The sequence below is a fragment of the Stenella coeruleoalba genome, assembly GCF_951394435.1.
Source record: "Stenella coeruleoalba genome assembly, chromosome: 2".
In the NCBI taxonomy this organism is placed as follows: domain Eukaryota; kingdom Metazoa; phylum Chordata; class Mammalia; order Artiodactyla; family Delphinidae; genus Stenella; species Stenella coeruleoalba.
The window spans coordinates 8,391,460-8,409,912 of NC_137147.1; the positions used below are offsets into that span (position 1 = coordinate 8,391,460).

At 46.3% G+C, this 18,453-nt stretch overlaps 1 protein-coding gene across 1 annotated transcript in view; it reads right to left on the reverse strand.

Moving 5' to 3' along the window:
- LOC307181751 (uncharacterized protein C14orf132) overlaps window positions 1-14,931 on the reverse strand; it is a 55,524-nt gene extending 40,593 nt beyond the window's left edge. The window contains exon 1 of the mRNA XM_079912557.1: window positions 14,693-14,931. Coding sequence (XP_079768683.1) covers window positions 14,693-14,719 — 27 coding nt within the window. The 5' untranslated portion in view covers window positions 14,720-14,931. The remainder of the gene's footprint in view (window positions 1-14,692) is intronic.
- Between the last annotated feature and the right edge of the window lie 3,522 nt (window positions 14,932-18,453).

The window sequence follows — 18,453 nt, forward strand, 5'->3', positions numbered from 1 at the left end:
TACTACAAGCAACTCTATGCCAATAAAATGGACAACCTGGAAGAAATGGACAAATTCTTACAGAAGCACAACCTTCCTAGACGGAACCAGGAAGAAACAGAAAATATAAACAGACCAATCACAAGCACTGAAATTGAAACTGTGATTAAAAATCTTCCAACAAACAAAATCCCAGGACCAGATGGCTTCACAGGCAAATTCTATCAAACATTTAGAGAAGAGCTAACACCTATCCTTCTCAAACTCTTCCAAAATATAGCAGAGGGAGGAATACTCCCAAATTCATTCTACGAGGCCACCATCACCTTGATACCAAAACCAGACAAGGCTGTCACAAAGAAAGAAAACACAGGCCAATATCACTGATGAACATAGATGCAAAAATCCTCAACAAAATACTAGCAAACAGATTCCAACAGCACATTAAAAGGATCATATACCATGATCAAGTGGGGTTTATTCCAGAAATGCAAGGATTCTTCAGTATAGGCAAATCAATCAATGTGATAAACCATATTGACAAATTGAAGGAGAAAAACCATATGATCATTTCAATAGATGCAGAGAAAGCTTTTGACAAAATTCAACACCCATTTATGATAAAAACCCTGCAGAAAGTAGGCACAGAGGGAACTTTCCTCAACATAATAAAGGCCATATATGACAAACCCACAGCCAACATCATCCTCAATGGTGAAAAGCTGAAAGGATTTCCACTAAGATCAGGAACAAGACAAGGTTGCCCACTCTCACCACTCTTATTCAACATAGTTTTGGAAGTTTTAGCCACAGCAATCAGAGAAGAAAAGGAAATAAAAGGAATCCAAATTGGAAAAGAGGAAGTAAAGCTGTCACTGTTTGCAGATGACATGATACTATACATAGAGAATCCTAAAGATGTTACCAGAAAACTACTAGAGCTAATCAATGAATTTGGTAAAGTTGCAGGATACAAAATTAATGCACAGAAATCTTTGGCATTCCTATACACTAATGATGAAAAATCTGAAAGTGAAATCAAGAAAACACTCGCATTTACCATTGCAACAAAAAGAATAAAATATCTAGGAATAAACCTACCTAAGGAGACAAAACACCTGTACGCAGGAAATTATAAGAAACTGATGAAAGGAATTAAAGATGATACAAATAGATGGAGAGATATACCATGTTCTTGGATTGGAAGAATCAACATTGTGAAAATGACTCTACTACCCAAAGCAATCTACAGATTCAATGCAATCCCTATCAAACTACCACTGGCATTTTTCACAGAACTAGAACAAAAAATTTCACAATTTGTATGGAAACACAAAAGACCCCGAGAGCCAAAGCAATCTTGAGAATGAAAAACAGAGCTGGAGGAATCAGGCTCCCTGACTTCAGACTATACTACAAAGCTACAGTAATCAAGCCAGTATGGTACTGGCACAGAAACAGAAAGATAGATCACTGGAACAGGAAAGAAAGCCCAGAGATAAACCCATGCACATATGGTCACCTTATCTTTGATAAAGGAGGCAGGAATGTACAGTGGAGAAAGGACAGCCTCTTCAATAAGTGGTGCTGGGAAAGCTGGACAGGTATATGTAAAAAGTATGAGATTAGATCACTCCCTAACACCATATACAAAAATAAGCTCAAAATGGATTAAAGATCTAAATGTAAGGCCAGAAACTATCAAACTCTTAGAGGAAAACATAGGCAGAACATTCTATGACATAAATCACAGCAAGATCCTTTTTGACCCACCTCCTAGAGAAATGGAAATAAAAACAAAAATAAACAAATGGGACCTAATGAAACTTCAAAGCTTTTGCACAGCAAAGGAAACCATAAAGAAGACCAAAAGAGAGCCCTCAGAATGGGAGAAAATATTTGCAAATGAAGCAACTGACAAAGGATTAATTTCCAAAATTTACAAACAGCTCATGCAGCTCAATAACAAAAAAACAAACCCAATCCAAAAATGGGCAGAAGACCTAAATAGACATTTCTCCAAATAAGATATACAGACTGCCAACACTCACACGAAAGAATGCTCAAAATCATTAATCATTAGAGAAATGCAAATCAAAACTACAATGAGGGATCACCTCACACCAGTCAGAATGGCCATCATCAAAAAATCTAGAAACAATAAATGCTGGAGAGGGTGTGGAGAAAAGGGAACACTCCTGCACTGCTGGTGGGAATGTGAATTGGTACAGCCACTATGGAGAACAGTAGGGAGGTTCCTTAAAAAACTAAAAATAGAACTACCATATGACCCAGCAATCCCACTACTGGGCATATACTCTGAGAAAACCATAATTCAAAAACAGTCATGTACCAAAATGTTCATTGCAGCTCTATTTACAATAGTCCGAAGATGGAAACAACCAAAGTGCCCATCTTCAGAAGAGTAGATAAAGAAGATGTGGCACATATATACAATGGAATATTACTCAGCCATAAAAAGAAACGAAATTGAGCTATTTGTAATGAGGTGGATAGACCTAGAGTCTGTCATACAGAGTGAAGTAAGTCAGAAAGAGAAAGACAAATACCGTATGCTAACACATATATATATGGAATTTAAGAAAAAAAAATGTCATGAAGAACCTAGGAGGGTAAGACAGGAATAAAGACACAGACCTACTAGAGAACAGACTTGAGGCTATGGGGAGGGGGAAGGGTGAGCTGTGACAAAGCGAGAGAGAGACATGGGCATATATACACTACCAAACGTAAGGTAGATAGCTAGTGGGAAGCAGCCGCACAGCACAGGGAGATCAGCTCGGTGCTTTGTGACCGCCTGGAGGGGTGGGATAGGGAGGGTGGGAGGGAGGGAGACGCAAGAGGGAAGAGATATGGGAACATATGTATATGTATAACTGATTCACTTTGTTATAAAGCAGAAACTAACACACCATTGTAAAGCGTTTATACTCCAATAAAGATGTTAAAAAAATAAACTTAAATAAAAATAAAAATTATCAGGCATGCAAAGCAGCAGGAAAATATGATTCATAATGAGGAGAAAAAGCAATCAATCAAAACCAGCCCAGAGCTGATGCACATTTAGAATTAGTATATGAGGACTTTTGAACAGTTAACTGTATTCCATATATTAAAAAGCTAGAGGAAGGGTTTCCCTGGTGGCGCAGTGGTTGAGAGTCCGCCTGCCGATGCAGGGGACGCAGGTTCATGCCCCAGTCCGGGAGGATCCCACATGCCGTGGAGCGGCTGGGCCCATGAGCCATGGCCGCTGGGCCTGTGCGTCCGGAGCCTGTGCTCCGCAACGGGAGAGGCCACAACAATGAGAGGCCCGCGTACCGCAAAAAAAAAAAAAAGCTAGAGGAAACACTGAACATGTTAAGGAGAAGACTGAAAGTATAAGAAAGACCCAAATTAAACTTCTGATATGAAAACTACAATGTCTGAGGTCGAAAATATACTGGATAGGATTAGCAGAGATTAGACATTCAAAAAAATATTGCTGAGCTTGAAGATATGTAAATAATAATTATCCAAAATGAAACACAAACAGAAAAAAAAAGCCTCAAAAAAATGAACAAGCATCAGGAAGCAGTGAGACAATGTCAGGCAGCCTGATATACGTGCTAGAATCTCCAAAGGAGCGGAGAGAGACAGGGGAAGAGAGAATCTGTAAGAAATAATGGAAAACTCATAGAACTCAACAATAAAAAATAATCTAATTAAAAATGGGCAGAGGACCCGAATAGGCATTTTTCCAAAGAAGATATTCAAATGGCCAACAGGTACATGAAAAGGTGCTCAACATCACAAGTCATCAGGGAAAAATACAAATCAGAACCACAGGGAGATATCACCTCATGCCTGTTAGAATGGCTACTATCAAAAAGACAGAGATAACAAGTGTTGGAGAAGATGTGGAGAAAAAGGATCCCTTGTGCATTGTTGATGGGAATGTAAATTGGTGTAGCCAATATGGAAAACCGTAGGGGGGTTCAAAAATTAAATTAAATAATTAAAAACAGAACTACCGTATGATCCAGCAATTCCACTTCTGGGTATGTATCTGAAGGAAATGAAATTACTGTCCTGAAGAGACATCCACACACACAGTACAATAACCAGGACACTGAAACAAACTAAGTGTCTATTAACAGATGAATACTTAAGGAAAATGTGGTATATTAATATCTACATACATGTATATGTGTGTATATATGTGTATATATAAAATTCAGTCATGAAAAAGAAGGAAATCTTGTCATATGAGACATACTGGATGGATCTGGAGGGCATAATGCTAGGTGAAATAAGTCAGAGAAAGATACTCTCACTTAAACGTGGAATCTAAAAAAAATAAACTCATAGGGACAGACCAGATTGGTGTTTTCCAGAGGCAGGAGGTGGGGAACTGGGTGAAAGTAGTCAATTTTTTTTTTTTCTTTTTTTTTGCTGTACATGGCCCTCTCACTGTTGTGGCCTCTCCCGCTGCGGAGCACAGGCTCCAGACGCACAGGCTCAGCGGCCATGGCTCACGGGCCCAGCCGCTCTGTAGCAAGTGGGATCTTCCCGGACCGGGGCACGAACCCGTGTCCCCTGCATCGGCAGGTAGACTCTCAACCACTGCGCCACCAGGGAAGCCCAGTAGTCAATCTTATAACCTCCAGTTATAAGATAAATGAGTTCTGGGGATATAATGTACAGCATGGTGATTATAGCTAAATACCGTATTGTATATATGAAAGTTGCTCAGACAGTACATCTTAAAAGTTCTCATCCCAATAAAAAAAGTATTGTAACTATGTGAGGTGACAGATGTCAACTAAACTTATTGTGGTAATTTTTTTGCAGTATATACATGTATGAAATTACTGTGTTGTACACCTTACACTTATACAATGTTATATGTCAACTATATCTCAATAAAACTGGAGGGAGGAAAAAGAATGGCAGAGAATTTTCCAAATGTGATGAAAAGTATAAACCCACAGATACAGGATGCTCCCAAACCCTAAGGACAAGAAGCAGGAAGAAAACTACACTAAGGTACATTATAATCTAAGTGCTCAAAAATCAATAAGGAAAAAACTGTAAACACAGCCAAAGGAAAAAAAAGACACATTATGTTCGAACAAACAAGATAAGGATGGCAGCAGATTTCTCAGTAGAAACAAGGGAAGCAGGAAGATGGCTGAATAATATCTTTAAAGTATTGAAAAAGTCAATCTAGAATTCTATGCCAAGTAAAAAATAAACATTCAAAAATGAAAGCCAAAAAAAATAAAGACCTTTTTCCTCAGACATACAAAAACTGAAAGAATTCATCACCAGCACTTTTGAACTACTAGAAATGTTAAAGTCCTTTGGACAGAAAGAAAATGATAACACACAGAAATATGGACCTACACAAAGGAATAAAGAGCACTGGAAATAGTGCCCATATGGGAAAATATTTAAGTTCTTCCCTTACTATTTAAATCTCTTTAAAAGTTAGTTAACTTCTAACAAAAATGACAACGATACAATGTGAGGTTTAAAACACACATAGAAGTGAAATGTGCAACAATAATGGCAAAAAAGTTTAGAGGGGAGAAATAGAAGTGTATTGTTATAAGGTTCTTACACTGAATGTGAAGCGGCATAATATCACTTGTAGATAGGCTGTGCTAAGCTAAAGATATACACTCTAAATCTTAAAGCAACCACTAAAATAACAAAACGATTATAGCCAATAAACCAAGAGAGGAGACAACATGAGATAATAAAAAATTCTCAATGAATCCAAAAGAAGGCAGAAAAAGAAGAAAAGGGGAACAAAGAACAGGTGGGACCAATAGGAAACAAACAGTGAGATAGTAAATTTAAACCCAACTATAGAAAAACACATTAAACGTAAATGGTTTAAACACTCCTGTCAGAAGGCAGAGATTGTAAAATTGGATTTAAAAAATAAGCTGAAGAGGCACAGAGACCTGGGTTTGAATCGAAGCCTGTGTGCCCTGGGGCAAGTGACTTTGCCTCTCTAAGCCTCAGTTTTTTCATCTATAAAATGGATCTTGGGCTTCCCTGGTGGTGCAGTGGTTGAGAGTCCACCTGCTGATGCAGGGGACACGGGTTCGTGCCCCGGTTCAGGAGGATCCCACATGCCGCGGAGCGGCTGTGCCCGTGAGCCATGGCCGCTGAGCCTGTGCTCTGCAATGGGAGAGGCCACAGCAGTGAGAGGCCCACGTGCCACAAAAAAAAAAAAAAAAAAAAAAAATTGGATCTTAAAATTGCCTATTCCATGGGGGTGTCATAAGATTTAGAAGTGAGATTCTATGTATTACTCAATCCAGGGCCTGCCTGTTACCTCCTAAACGTTTGATAAAAGGCAGCTATGATGGGAAGGTACAAGGACATCTTGAGGGGACAGAACCGGGAGGGAGTAAACAGAGATGGGCTTCCATCATCTCAGAGTAGAGAAGCTGGGGTTTGGATCCCCAAAGTTGGGCTGAGTTCACAGCAGGTGCTCCACAAACACTCAAGTGTTCAATTGCAGATTTGTAATCCACTTCCAGACGACCTGGTTCTCTTAGCTCTGTGAGATATAATTGTCTCAAGTCAGATGGAATGCCTTGACCCTTAAAACACTATCTAGAAATTTGGTCTACAAAATGGACCACAGATTTTCACTTCTTCTTTAACGTCTCATTACACCCTTGCAAAAATGTAGCACTATATGCTCTCCCGAGGCAGGTCTAATTAGAATGATAAAATATTTACATCTTTAAAATCGGAATTCAAAGTTCAAGACAAGCCCTTTGGTTGAAAACATACGAGATAATAGACAGTTTGTATTTTAATAATTCTTGCTTAAAGAAAAAGGAGCAGTAGCTGGCTGGGGAACACATTCTCTAAGTAGCAGATTGCCAGAGTCCCTAGAATTCTCTTTCTCTGGGAAACGCTGTGTTCCTCTGGGGAGGGAAAACTGCTGCTGGTTTCTTGCAAATCTTTGGGAATGCTCCCACTGGCCCCTGAGAATAGCTACGACCATTTCAAGAGATAACAGAATCGCCTCTTCAACTTAACCAGAAGTCGTTTGTGGTTTTTCCCCCTCCATGAAAAATGATAAAATGCAAATTAACCGTGAGACTGCCAAGGCCCAGGGGGAGGGAGGGTGGGAGAAGGAGGCCTAGCAGTGGATGTTATCAGCATCTCAGCTATGATTAGACCATGCATCTTATCTTCCAGAAAGACCCACTCAGTGGGACATAATGTTCCAGGTGTGACTGTGTCCTCCCACCAGCAAGGCCAAGGTTCTAAGAGCTGGGCTGAGGGGGGAAAGTCAGGGGAGGGCCCTGCTCCTCAAACCACGAAGCCTCCTCAGCTCTCCCCCCAGCAGGTAGTGATCCCCCTTCCCACGTCTCCTCACTCCATCCCGTGTCCCACAGCTCTTCTTCCCTCCATAACTCAAGGAACCTACTGTCTTTCTAGTTAGTACCTACTAGGCTGAACTATATGAAATTGTCATTTTGTAGGTCAAAATGGTCAAGCATCAGCAACTTCATATGGTTCAGTCTAGTAGTTACGGTGTAGCTCCTTAGTAATAATTTACTTCTCTCCTGGGCCTGGAAATTTTTTACAAGGTTTTGTCAAGCTCCACACACATCTGTCTAGTCTAGAGATACTTATCGCAATGGCAGTTCCAGGATGAATCCAGTCCACATACCTATTCTGTTTGGACCAGGCGCAGCCTGTCTCCAAAGATGTTTGCCATTCACCCTTCCCTCCCCCTTGGACATGCATGCTGTTTCCTGCATCAAGAGGTAGAATCTGGTTCCCTTGTCCTTAGATCTGGGCTGGCCTTCAGATTTCCTTGACCAAACAAATGTGGAGTTAGTGACATTCTGGGACTTCCCAGTCTGGTTCATAAGAAGCTTCGCAGTGTCCACCTAGGAACGCTGATTCGAGAGGGGAGGCAGTGCTACACAAGAAGTTCGATGACCCTGATACCACCATGCTGGAAGGAGGCCCCACTTGCCTAAAGAAACACTTGCAGGATGAAAGACCAAGTGGAGAGAAGGGTCAGGCTGCACAGAGGTGTCAGACACGTGTGTGAAGCTGTGAGACTCCAGCCCCGAGGCCCCAGCTGATGCCATCAGGGCAGAAACAAACTGCCTAGCCCACTTCTTCCTAAATTCTCATCCCACAAAAGAAATGATTGCTACCACGGTGTAACTGAAATGGTAAGCAATAAGTAATTATTAAAACAGCCCACATCGTGGTTGGTCAGTTAGTTAAAAATTTTTAATTAGTTGTCAACATTTGAAAATCCAGACTGCTTATAAGCATCGGAGATTTCAGTTTTCTTAAAAACCCACAAGCACCCGCAGCCCTGGGCCTGTGAGTTTGTACAGCATGGGCAAGTCGCTGGAGCTCAGTGCCGCTGTCTGTGCCCCCTCCAGGCCACAGCCCTGCTCTCCGGGTCACCGCAGCCCCCCACCCCACCCTGCTCCACTCCATGAGGCCACCTGCCTGGCCCTGGTCCCTCCGGCTTCATCTCTGCTCCCTCCCACATGCCCCTCGGCCCAACCAGATGGTCACTTGCAACCGTCATTCCCAGTAAGAGACACTATTCAAGCCCCTTCCATTTCAAGCCATTTCATGTCATTCCCCCCACCTGGAGTGTCCTCCTTCATCTACATAACAGCTATGCATCCTTCAAACTCAGCTCAATTCAAACCTCCTCCGGAAGCCTTCCCCCGGTCTCCAGAGCTGGGTGAGGTGCCTCTTCTGCCGTACCAGGGCGCCTTTGTTTACCTCCACCCTGTCACATATCACACGGCAGGGCCTGTGACCCTCTGCCCCCCAGCACTCCACGTAGGGAGGGCCTAGCACACAGGAAATGATTGTTGAATGACTAGATGAACAGTTCCACGAGGTAGGCCATTTGTCCCCATTTCACAGATGATGAAACTGAGGCTTAGAGAAGTGATCTCTCCACTGCCTCTCAAAGACCAGTGGCCACCAACACAAGAATCAAGATCCTTATTCTTCAGGGATCTTCAGACCTAATAAAGGTTGAGCTGTTGTCTCCCCAAAAGATATACTGAAGTCCTAATCCCCAGTACCTGTGAATGTGTCCTTATTTGAAAATAAGATCTCTGCAGATGTCATCAAAACAAGATGAGGTCAGTAGGGTGGGCCCTAATCCGATATGACTGGTGTCCTGATAGGAAGGGAAGAACAGACAAGCTACGGAACACCAGTGATTGCAGCCCACACCCATGAGGCCGAGGGAGTCGCAGGCTTATCCTCCCCAGACCCTTCAGAGAGACCACAGCCCTGTCGACTTTGGACTTGGAGCCTCCAGAACTGGGAGAGATTACATTTCTGCTGTTTTAAGTCACCCAGTTTTTGGTAATTTGTTACAGCAGCCGTAGGAAATGAAGAGAGATTTCTTTAAAAACTTGTTTCAAAATGCACATAAACATGCTACTTTGCGTACCTCGGGGGCTCAACGATTCCCTGAAGCTGGTCCATGGAAGGATCCCGGGGCCTCCCACCGTCCCCCAGCACCTGGACTGCTCTGGGAGGTGGTACGATTATGGGAAGGATGCTCCTGTGTCAGCCCCACTCATGGCTCCCAGCCTGTGAGCCGAACCACCTGGGCTCTCCATTCTCTCCCTGTCTGTACCATGACAGTAATATAGGCACCCATTCCAACTCTAGGTTTCCCACCTGTGCCAGGTGTGGTCTGGAGGAAGGGAGAACCTCAATCTTCTTTCTTTTTTTTTAAATTTATTTTATCGATGTGTATAGTTGATTTACGATGTTGCGTAGTTTCTGGTGTACAGCAAAGTGATTCAGTTATACACACACACACACACACACACACACACACACACACACATATTTTGTCACATTCTTTTCCATTATGGTTTATCACAATATATTGAATATAGTTCCCGGCGTTATGTAGTAGGACCTCATTGTTTAGCCATTCCATATTATATATTATAGTTTGCATCTGCTAATCCCAGACAAGAACCTCAATTTTGGAGCAAGCTCCCAGGTTACATTATTTTGGGCCTGAATATTTCAATTTGCTGAATTGATAATGGAGTGACTTCCAGGGACGACATGACTTTTTATGACCTAAAAGGGACCAAGGACTTGCTCCATCTAAAGATGGGGGAGGGGAACAGCCCCACAGTGCGGGTTTGGGGTCCGGGCCTCAACCTTGATCGCACACTGGAATCAATTACGGGATGAAAAGAAAACACTGATGCTGGCTCCCAGCTCCAGACTCAGATGGGAGTGTCTGGGGCCGGACCTGGGCAGCAAGACCCTTAAAAGCTCCCAGGTGATTGTAGTGGCAGCAACATTTGGGAACTACTGGGTTTAAACTAGTCACTGTAAGGACAATGCAAGACAAAAATAAGAGCGAGCTCTTATGTCATAGGCATGCTTGTTCTACAGGGAGGTACAACCTAGAAACATGGAAACGGGGCTCCTTGTCCCTCTAGTTCATTCCATGCGCTGGCCCAGCACACAGTAGGTCTCTTAAATGTTCATTCCCTTCCCGAGGTCTCAGGGTCTCTGAATTTCACGCATGATGCTGGGCTTGCCCCAGAGCAAGAGCTCCAAGGGTCCCAGGTGGAAGCTGCAGGCTTCTTACAAACCAATCTCACGTTGTTAAGCTAATCTCACAATGTCACTCACACTGCATTGTCTTGGTCAGAAAAATCACTAAGGCCAGCTCACATTAAGGGGAGGGGAATCAGATCTTAAACTCCCTCACGGGGGGCCAACATGTACCTCCAGGAGGTAGGGAAGGAACAGACGGGGCCGTCTTTGGAGACAGGCTACCCCACCGACAACAAAGGGATTTGAGGATCAGTCTTCAACATCTGCGATTCTCCCCTCCCCTCCAGCTCCTAGGGGGTCTGGGTAGCCTTGCCCTCCTGGCTGGCCGTAGGGAAATGCATGCCCCTGTTTACTATTCAACCCTCCAGAATCTCCAGGGACTCAGGGACTGTGTAGAGTGGGGCTGGGGTGTTTCCAGGGTGGGGGAAAGAGAGGCTGAGTGCCTCCAGGGCTCAGGGTCGAGCTGAGTCTTTACATCCTCAGCGACCACAGCCTCTTCTAAGCCCAAACCCACAGCCCGGTGTACCCGCACCAGGGAGGGCACATCTGCACAAGAGGATTTGTTGGATAACTGATGTCCACTCTGTACATCCAAGAAGTGTCTTTTTTTTTTTTTTTTTTTTTGCGGTACGCAGGCCTCTCACTGTTGTGGCCTCTCACTGTTGTGGCCTCTCACTGTTGTGGCCTCTCCCATTGCAGAGCACAGGCTCCGGACGCGCAGGCTCAGGGGCCATGGCTCACGGGAGCAGCCGCTCCGCGGCATGTGGGATCTTCCCGGACCGGGGCACGAACCCGTGTCCCCTGCATCGGCAGGCGGACTCTCAACCACTGCGCCACCAGGGAAGCCCAAGAGTGTCTTTCTGAGGCTTAGTTTTTGAGCGGGAAATCTCTCTAAAATGGCATATATCCTCCAGGTCTTTTTAAGCCATGAAGAGGTCATATTTCACAGCTTGGATTTTGGAGCCACAAGAATATGGTTTCTTTTACTCCATCAGTGAATCAAACAGGTGTGCACTTCCGACTCCATCCATCCCTCCAGCTGTGGCCTCTACGGGCGGCTGGGGTTTTCCCAGGGCACTGCTTCAATGATAAGCTATTCCTGCTCAGTCACCTACAGTGGCTCCCACTGTCTACTGATTAAATGTGAACTTCTCATCCTGGGCAGTTAGCACCTTCTACAACCTGGCCCTGGCCTCTGTCTCCCAGTTCTACTGTGCTCCCTACCCTCCAGTTTCCTGAAGGATTCTGTAAGTATATTCTGGGCTTTCCTACCTCCATGCCTCTCTGATTATTTTTTATTTTTTTGGCCGCTCTGCGTGGCTTTCGGGATCTTAGCTCGCCAACCGGGAATTGACCCCGGGGCCATGGCAGTGAAAGCGCCAAGTCCCAACCACTGGACCGCCAGGGAAGTTCCATACCTCTCTGCTTAGAATGCCCTTATTCCCAGGCCCGCCAGGGGAAATCTGCCTCTAGTTCCCATCCATCAGAACTCCCAGCCTCGAGTACCGATGAACAGGTGTTTGGCGCAGGGGCATGTGACACCTCAAACTCACTATCTTTTCCGGTTAACGGCTTTTCCTGCACATACATCTTGTCTTACCCTCATCCAATCATCTAACAGATGCTTGCGGAGGGCCTATTTTATACCAGGCATTTTGGTCGCCCTTTCAAGGAATGGCCTGGTCCATCATTTCTCCACTACTCTCCAAGCATCCAGAAAGAAAATCTACATCCCATTCAACTTTGTCCCCCAGCATCCCTGTCCCAGTGCCTGACACAGAGCTTGGCACAAGGCAGGCACTCAACGTTAGCTGAACAAGTGGACGGAGGCCTTCACATGTCTCTATCAAACTGCCCTCTGCTGACGTGTGGGGATATCGACTTGGTCGCGTGCAGCAGTCACTGTACACCCACAGCATATCCTGCGCGCTCACCGTACCAAGCACTGCTAAGTGCTACAGACGAAGTAAGCGTTCCCACCCTCGTGGGGATAAGAGGGACAGAGAAACACCAGAATGAAATCCATTCGATCACAACGCGCCACGAGGAGAGCACTTCCCGGGGGGAGGAGGAGAGATGAGTCATCTTTAAATATGTCCTTCCTGTCCCTTATTTTGTGTCTTTCTCAGGGGGAAGCGATACGGTGGAAACCCAGCAGCTTTGCAGATCCTCAGACCCAGATTTGAAACCCATTTTCCTCCTTGCTAATGGTGTGTCCTGGGCAAATCGTTTCATTTCGCTGAAGTTTGGTATCCTGATCTGTAATATGGGGATAACAGTGCCAATGTCACAGACGTGTAAGGATTTACTGTAATCAGGTGTGTAAGAGCCCGCGTCTGGCACATAGCAGATGCTCAGCAAAACGTCAGCATCTCTCCCCGTTTGGTGATGCTTCACGTTTCTGTCCCTGCAGCTAACCCAGGACTGAGTGTGTAATCAATGCCCAAACATCTGTCCACAGTAATAAACTGACCACATTAAACTTGAATTGTAAAAAAAAAAGAAAAAAAAAAAACCAGAACTCCACCTCTGCGCAGGCTCTGCCTATATAGATATGCTGAAAAGCCCTATGTTTATTTTGTCAAGTTACCATAGCAACTCCTGATGCTCCAGCCAGCCCCAGGATTAGCAGTTATCAATTTATCTTGTAACCATGGAAATGTCAGCTGTTTGGTGGGATCCAGAGCTGGGAGGCAGAGGTAGATATCGTGTGAGCTCTTCTCCCCTCTAGAAATAAATCCGGTGAAGCCTCCTCCGTCCACGCAGTTAACAGTCAGCACTATCTAAAATGATGTCCATATGACAATATTTATAAACATGGGTTTAGGAACAGGAGACAGAAAATTAGGCAAAAAAGAAGACCAGCATGGCTCATGGGAGCAATTAGCATGACGGAAAACCTGTTAAGAGACTGCCAAGAGCTGGAATCTGGGTTCCCTTGAGCCAACCTGGGGATTCTGCACCCATTCGTGCTTGCGTTGGGAGCTCGCTGTCCCTACTGCCTAGATTTTGCTGTTACTTTTTAAACAGATTTCCACCATGGTGAAGTTTGGGGGAAAAGGAAAGTGTGCCCTGAAACTCCATTCCCTGGAAAAGTAAACAGCAACCAGTGGAGCCCCTGCCACATGCCCAGGGGACAGAGGGAACCTGGGGGGCCTTCCTACCCCTGGGCTCCCAACATAACCAACTCGATAGAAGGTGCAAGGTCTGAATTTGGTACTTGGGGATTTACTCTCCTAGCCCAAATGCGGTGGCCCTTCCCTGGAGCCAGACTGTAACTCCAAAAGGCCACAGACAGCTCCAGCTCCGGAAAGCAGGCGTTTGCCTTTGTTCTGGCTCCAGAGTTAAGGCACCAAACATAAAGATCGCTCCACGCTCAGAGCTTCCGGGGATTCCCCTGGAGAAAAAAATCCCTGCGATGAGAGGTCATCTGTTTTGTCTGCCACTGGGAAACTGTTTTGTGTCGAGAGAAGAGTTATGGTCGCGCCGGGCACTGATGGCTACAGAGTCAGCACAAAGCAGAAAAAGGAGAAAACGAATGCTGTGCTCTGGCGCTTGGCTGGTCACAGAGCGGGTCTCGCCGCCTTCCTCGGGCTACAGAGTCTGGTCTCCACCAAACGGGAGAAAATTGAGGTGGGAGGCGTCCGAGGTCAGCAGCAAGTGACAGATTACCCGGCGCCTCGGGAAGATACAGAATGGGGAAGAGCGAGGCTGCCTGCCCACCCGGGTACGCACGGATCTGGGCTGCCCCGCCTTGGAGAGCTGCGAGGCAACGGAGGGAGGACAGCAGGTGGGGGATGGGCAGGGACGGGACCCCTGCCGAGGCCCCTCGCACAGGTCGATCCGGGGAACACTGGGCGCACAGCCTGCCCCGCCCCCGGGAGTCATGCTCGCGGCCCCAGACGCGCGCACCCAGTGGGGATGCCAGCTCCGGACAAAGGACCCGCGCTCGGATCGCCGGCGGGCGCCACCGCCCGGCCTGAACCCTCCCGGTGCGCTCAGCCCCGGCGGGGAGGGCGAGACCGTGGCCCCGAACCTGCCCAAACTTGGCGGGCCGGGGCGCGCGTGGAAGGAGCCCCATTACCTGTGCGGCCATAAAAGACAGATCCATGGTGTCGCTGCTGCCGCCGGCGCTCGAGTTCTCCCTGCTGCTGCTGCTGGTCCAGCCGCCCGCACAGCTGGCCGGGAGAAGGCCACGCAGCGCGCAGGCCTCCCCGAAACCCCACGGCGGCGACGCCGACCTCGGCAACCGGGTGGGGGCGGCAGGTCCCGAGCCCGCGCGGAGCCTTCAGCTCCCTCTGCGCTCACTGGGTGGAGGGCTTGGAGCCTGGGGGCGGGGCGGGGCGGGGCGGGGCGGGGCTCGGGGGTAGGGAGGGGGCAAGACGCCCCTTCACGTGACCACTCCCTGCCCCACCCCCGAGGGCGGGGCTCGGTAGAACCCCGGACGGCTCACCGTCGCTTACCTCCTCGTGCTGGAGGGAGGAGCAGAAGCACGAGGTCGCTTATCTGGTCGGTGCAAGCAGCAGCCCAGAACCCAAGTCCAGTGCTGTTGGCGTCCTGCCCCGTGCTGTTGAGCCCAGTTCCCTAGGGGGCCAGCGGTGCTTTCGTGGGGCTGGCTTGCCAGGGTCAGGGTTAACAGGCTTTTTGTACCGACACTGCGCCCAGAGTCCGGTGTCCTCGGGGCTCTCGAACTGGGCAGAAGAAGGTTTAAATCCTAGCTCTGCTCTTGCGGCTTGGGCAAGGTAGTGGCTCTCTGAGCCTGGGTTTTGTCATCTGTAAAATGAAGAAAACAGAACCAGAGAATTTAATGAGATCATGAATCTGGTACACAGTGTCTTCAATAAGTGAGAGCTCTAACATGGCTAATAACATAACAGACTAAACTGTGAATGGTGCCTTCTAGAATTGCACAGTGCACAACTTGCACAACTGGTACCTTATGGCCCTGTTTTAATCTCTCCCTACCTCCAGCAGGTATCCCAAACGTGCGGCTGCAATAGCTAAAATGCGGACAATGGCAGAGATGCCGGAAGGAGCCTATTCCCATGTGTGCATGTATGTGTGTGACGCCCCAGACCTGGTGACTGGCCCACAGGAGAGCAGGTGGGAGCTTTGTCCATCTTGAAGGGCTCACTGGTAGGGACTGGGTTGTGCGTTACCTGTGCAGCCTTAAAGGACAGATCCATATATGTCCCTACTGCTGCCTGTGCTCGAAACCTCGCTGCCGCTGCTCGCCCAGCAGCCTGCACAGCTGACGGGGAGAAGGCCATGCAGCGAGCAGGCGTCCCCGAACCCCACTGTGGTGGCAGCACTGACCTCAGCAAATGGGACCAGTGCCTTACTGACAATGTTTGTGTCCCCTCAAAATTCATATGTTGAAACCAGTCTGATAGTATTTGGAGGTGGGACCTTGGAGAAGTAATTAGGTCACTAGGTCATGAGGGTGGAGCTCTGGTAAGGGGATTAATGCCCTTTTAAGAAGAGACACCAGAGCAGAAGTTCATTTTAATTGAGTCAAAGTTTATTAATATTTAACTATACACTTAGCCCTTGTTGAAGAAATCCTTTCTCAACTTGAGACCATGGAGATAGTCTCCTGTAGTTTTTAATTTTTGTTTTATTTTTTCATATTTCAGCCCTTTTCTTACTGATTATTTTTTTGGTACGGGTTAAGGAAGAAATTTCATCTTTTCCATATTAATAATCCATTATCCCATCCCTTTTATTGACCAGTCCAGCCCTTTTTGTTTGGTGTTGATTAGCAGCACCAAATTTGTCAAGTTTCAATCTAGGTGTGGGCCTGTTGATGGGTTGTCTATTCTAGTCCATTGATTGTTCCTCTGTTTCTGCAGTAATGCTATTCTGACTTAGTTACCATGGTGGTTAACTTTATCTGTCAAGTTGACTGGGCCACAGGATGCCCAGATAGCTGGTTAAACATTATTCTGTATCAAACTGGGGAGAAATTACATCTTTACTATGTTGAGTCTTCCAATCCAGTATGTTCAGAGACATACTGAAGACAATACGTTCCTCCATTTATTTAGATCTTTTTCGATTTTTTTTTTTTTAATCAGTGTTGTGTAGTTTACAGCATACAAGGCCTGGACATGTTTGTTAAATGCTCACCTAAACATTTCTTTCTTTTCTTTTCCTTTTTTTTTAGTGACTATAAATTTTTAGGTATTACACTTTAATTTTGATGTCCATGTGTTCATTACTAGTATATAAAAATATCATTGATTTTGTATGTTTGTCTTGCATTCTATGACCTAGAACTTATTAGTTCTTGGAATTTTTTGGTAGATTCCTCGGGATTTTCTATGTGGGAAATCATGTCATCTTCAAAGAGGGACCATTTTATTTATTCCTTTCTGATCTGGTTTTTCATTACATCCTTGCTTTGCCTTACATCCTCGCTTTGCAGTGACCAGACGTCTAGGTTCAGTAAGAGCGCTGAGAGCAGCCATGCATGTTTTCATGTTCCCACATGGACCCTGGGAGGCAGGGAGGGCAATGATGAAGGTGGGGAGAGCAGCACGTGGTGGTATCAGCTGAACAGCAGGGCTCACAGTCCTGTACCCTCACTGCTTCCTGATGACGGTGTTCTCGGATCGGGTGGCTCTTCTCTGCAGAAGAGCAGAGAAGAAGAAGATGGTCTGCAGACAAGGTTTGTGCAGTTACCAGCCTGTAGACCTGGCGTTCCGCAGGGGAATCCGGACCTCTCCCAGAACTCGGCTCTGAAGAGAAAGAGAGACGGGACCAATGCAAACTGTCTGATGGCTTGTTTTGTTTTTATGTTTTAAACCCAAACGTCCCCAAGCGACACCTTGTAGTCAAAACCTATATAACGCTATGTGTCCTTGGATGAGTCTCTTCTGCTCTCTGAGCCCCAGTTCCCTCATCTCTAAATAAAGGGGACCCAGCCAATCTTTTTTTTTTCCTTTGGCTGTGTTGAGTCTTCGTTGCTGCATGCAGGCTTTCTCTAGTTGTGGTGAGTGGGGGCCACTTTTTGTTGTGGTGTGCAGGCTTCACATTACAGTGGCTTCTCTTGTTGTGGAGCACCGGCTGTAGGTGCGAGGGCTTCAGTAGTTGTAGCACACAAGCTCAGTAGTTGTGGCTCACAGGCTCAGTAGTTGTGGCGCACGGGCTTAGTTGCTCCGCAGCATATGGGATCTTCCCGGACCAGAGATCGCACCCACGTCCCCTGCATTGGCAGGCGGATTCTTAACCACTTCACCACCAGGGAAATCCCGACCCGCCAATCTTGAGTCCATTTTTTTTTTATAAGTATGTGACTTTATTTATTTTGACTGTGCTGGGTCTTAGTTGCGGCACACGGGATCTTCATTGCTGCATTGCCGCGTGCGAGATCATTGCAGTGTGTGGAACCTTTAGCTGCGGCACGTGAGCTCTTAGTTTTGGCATTCAGGATCTAGTTCCCTGACCAGGGATCGAACCCGGGCCCCTTCATTGGGAGCGGAGTCTTAACTGCTGGACTACCAGGGAAGTCCCCTGAGTCCACTTTTTAACACCCACCATGTCCTGCAGGTGGACAGAACTATTTAGTCATCACGTCCTGAAGAAAGAAAACATTCTTACATTACCGCACTCAGCGTGACAAGGAGACCAGAGGACTAGTTGTCAGCTAAAGCCTGAACTGAGGTATTTTTAAGTCACTCTGTGGATGCATAATTTACATAAATGTACCCATTTTACATATACAGGTTGATGAGTCTTGATACACATGGACACCTGTGTAACCAAAACTATAATCAAGGTATAGAACATTCCACTCACTCATAAAAGTTCTCTTTTATCACTTTGCAGTCAACCCCCAGCCCC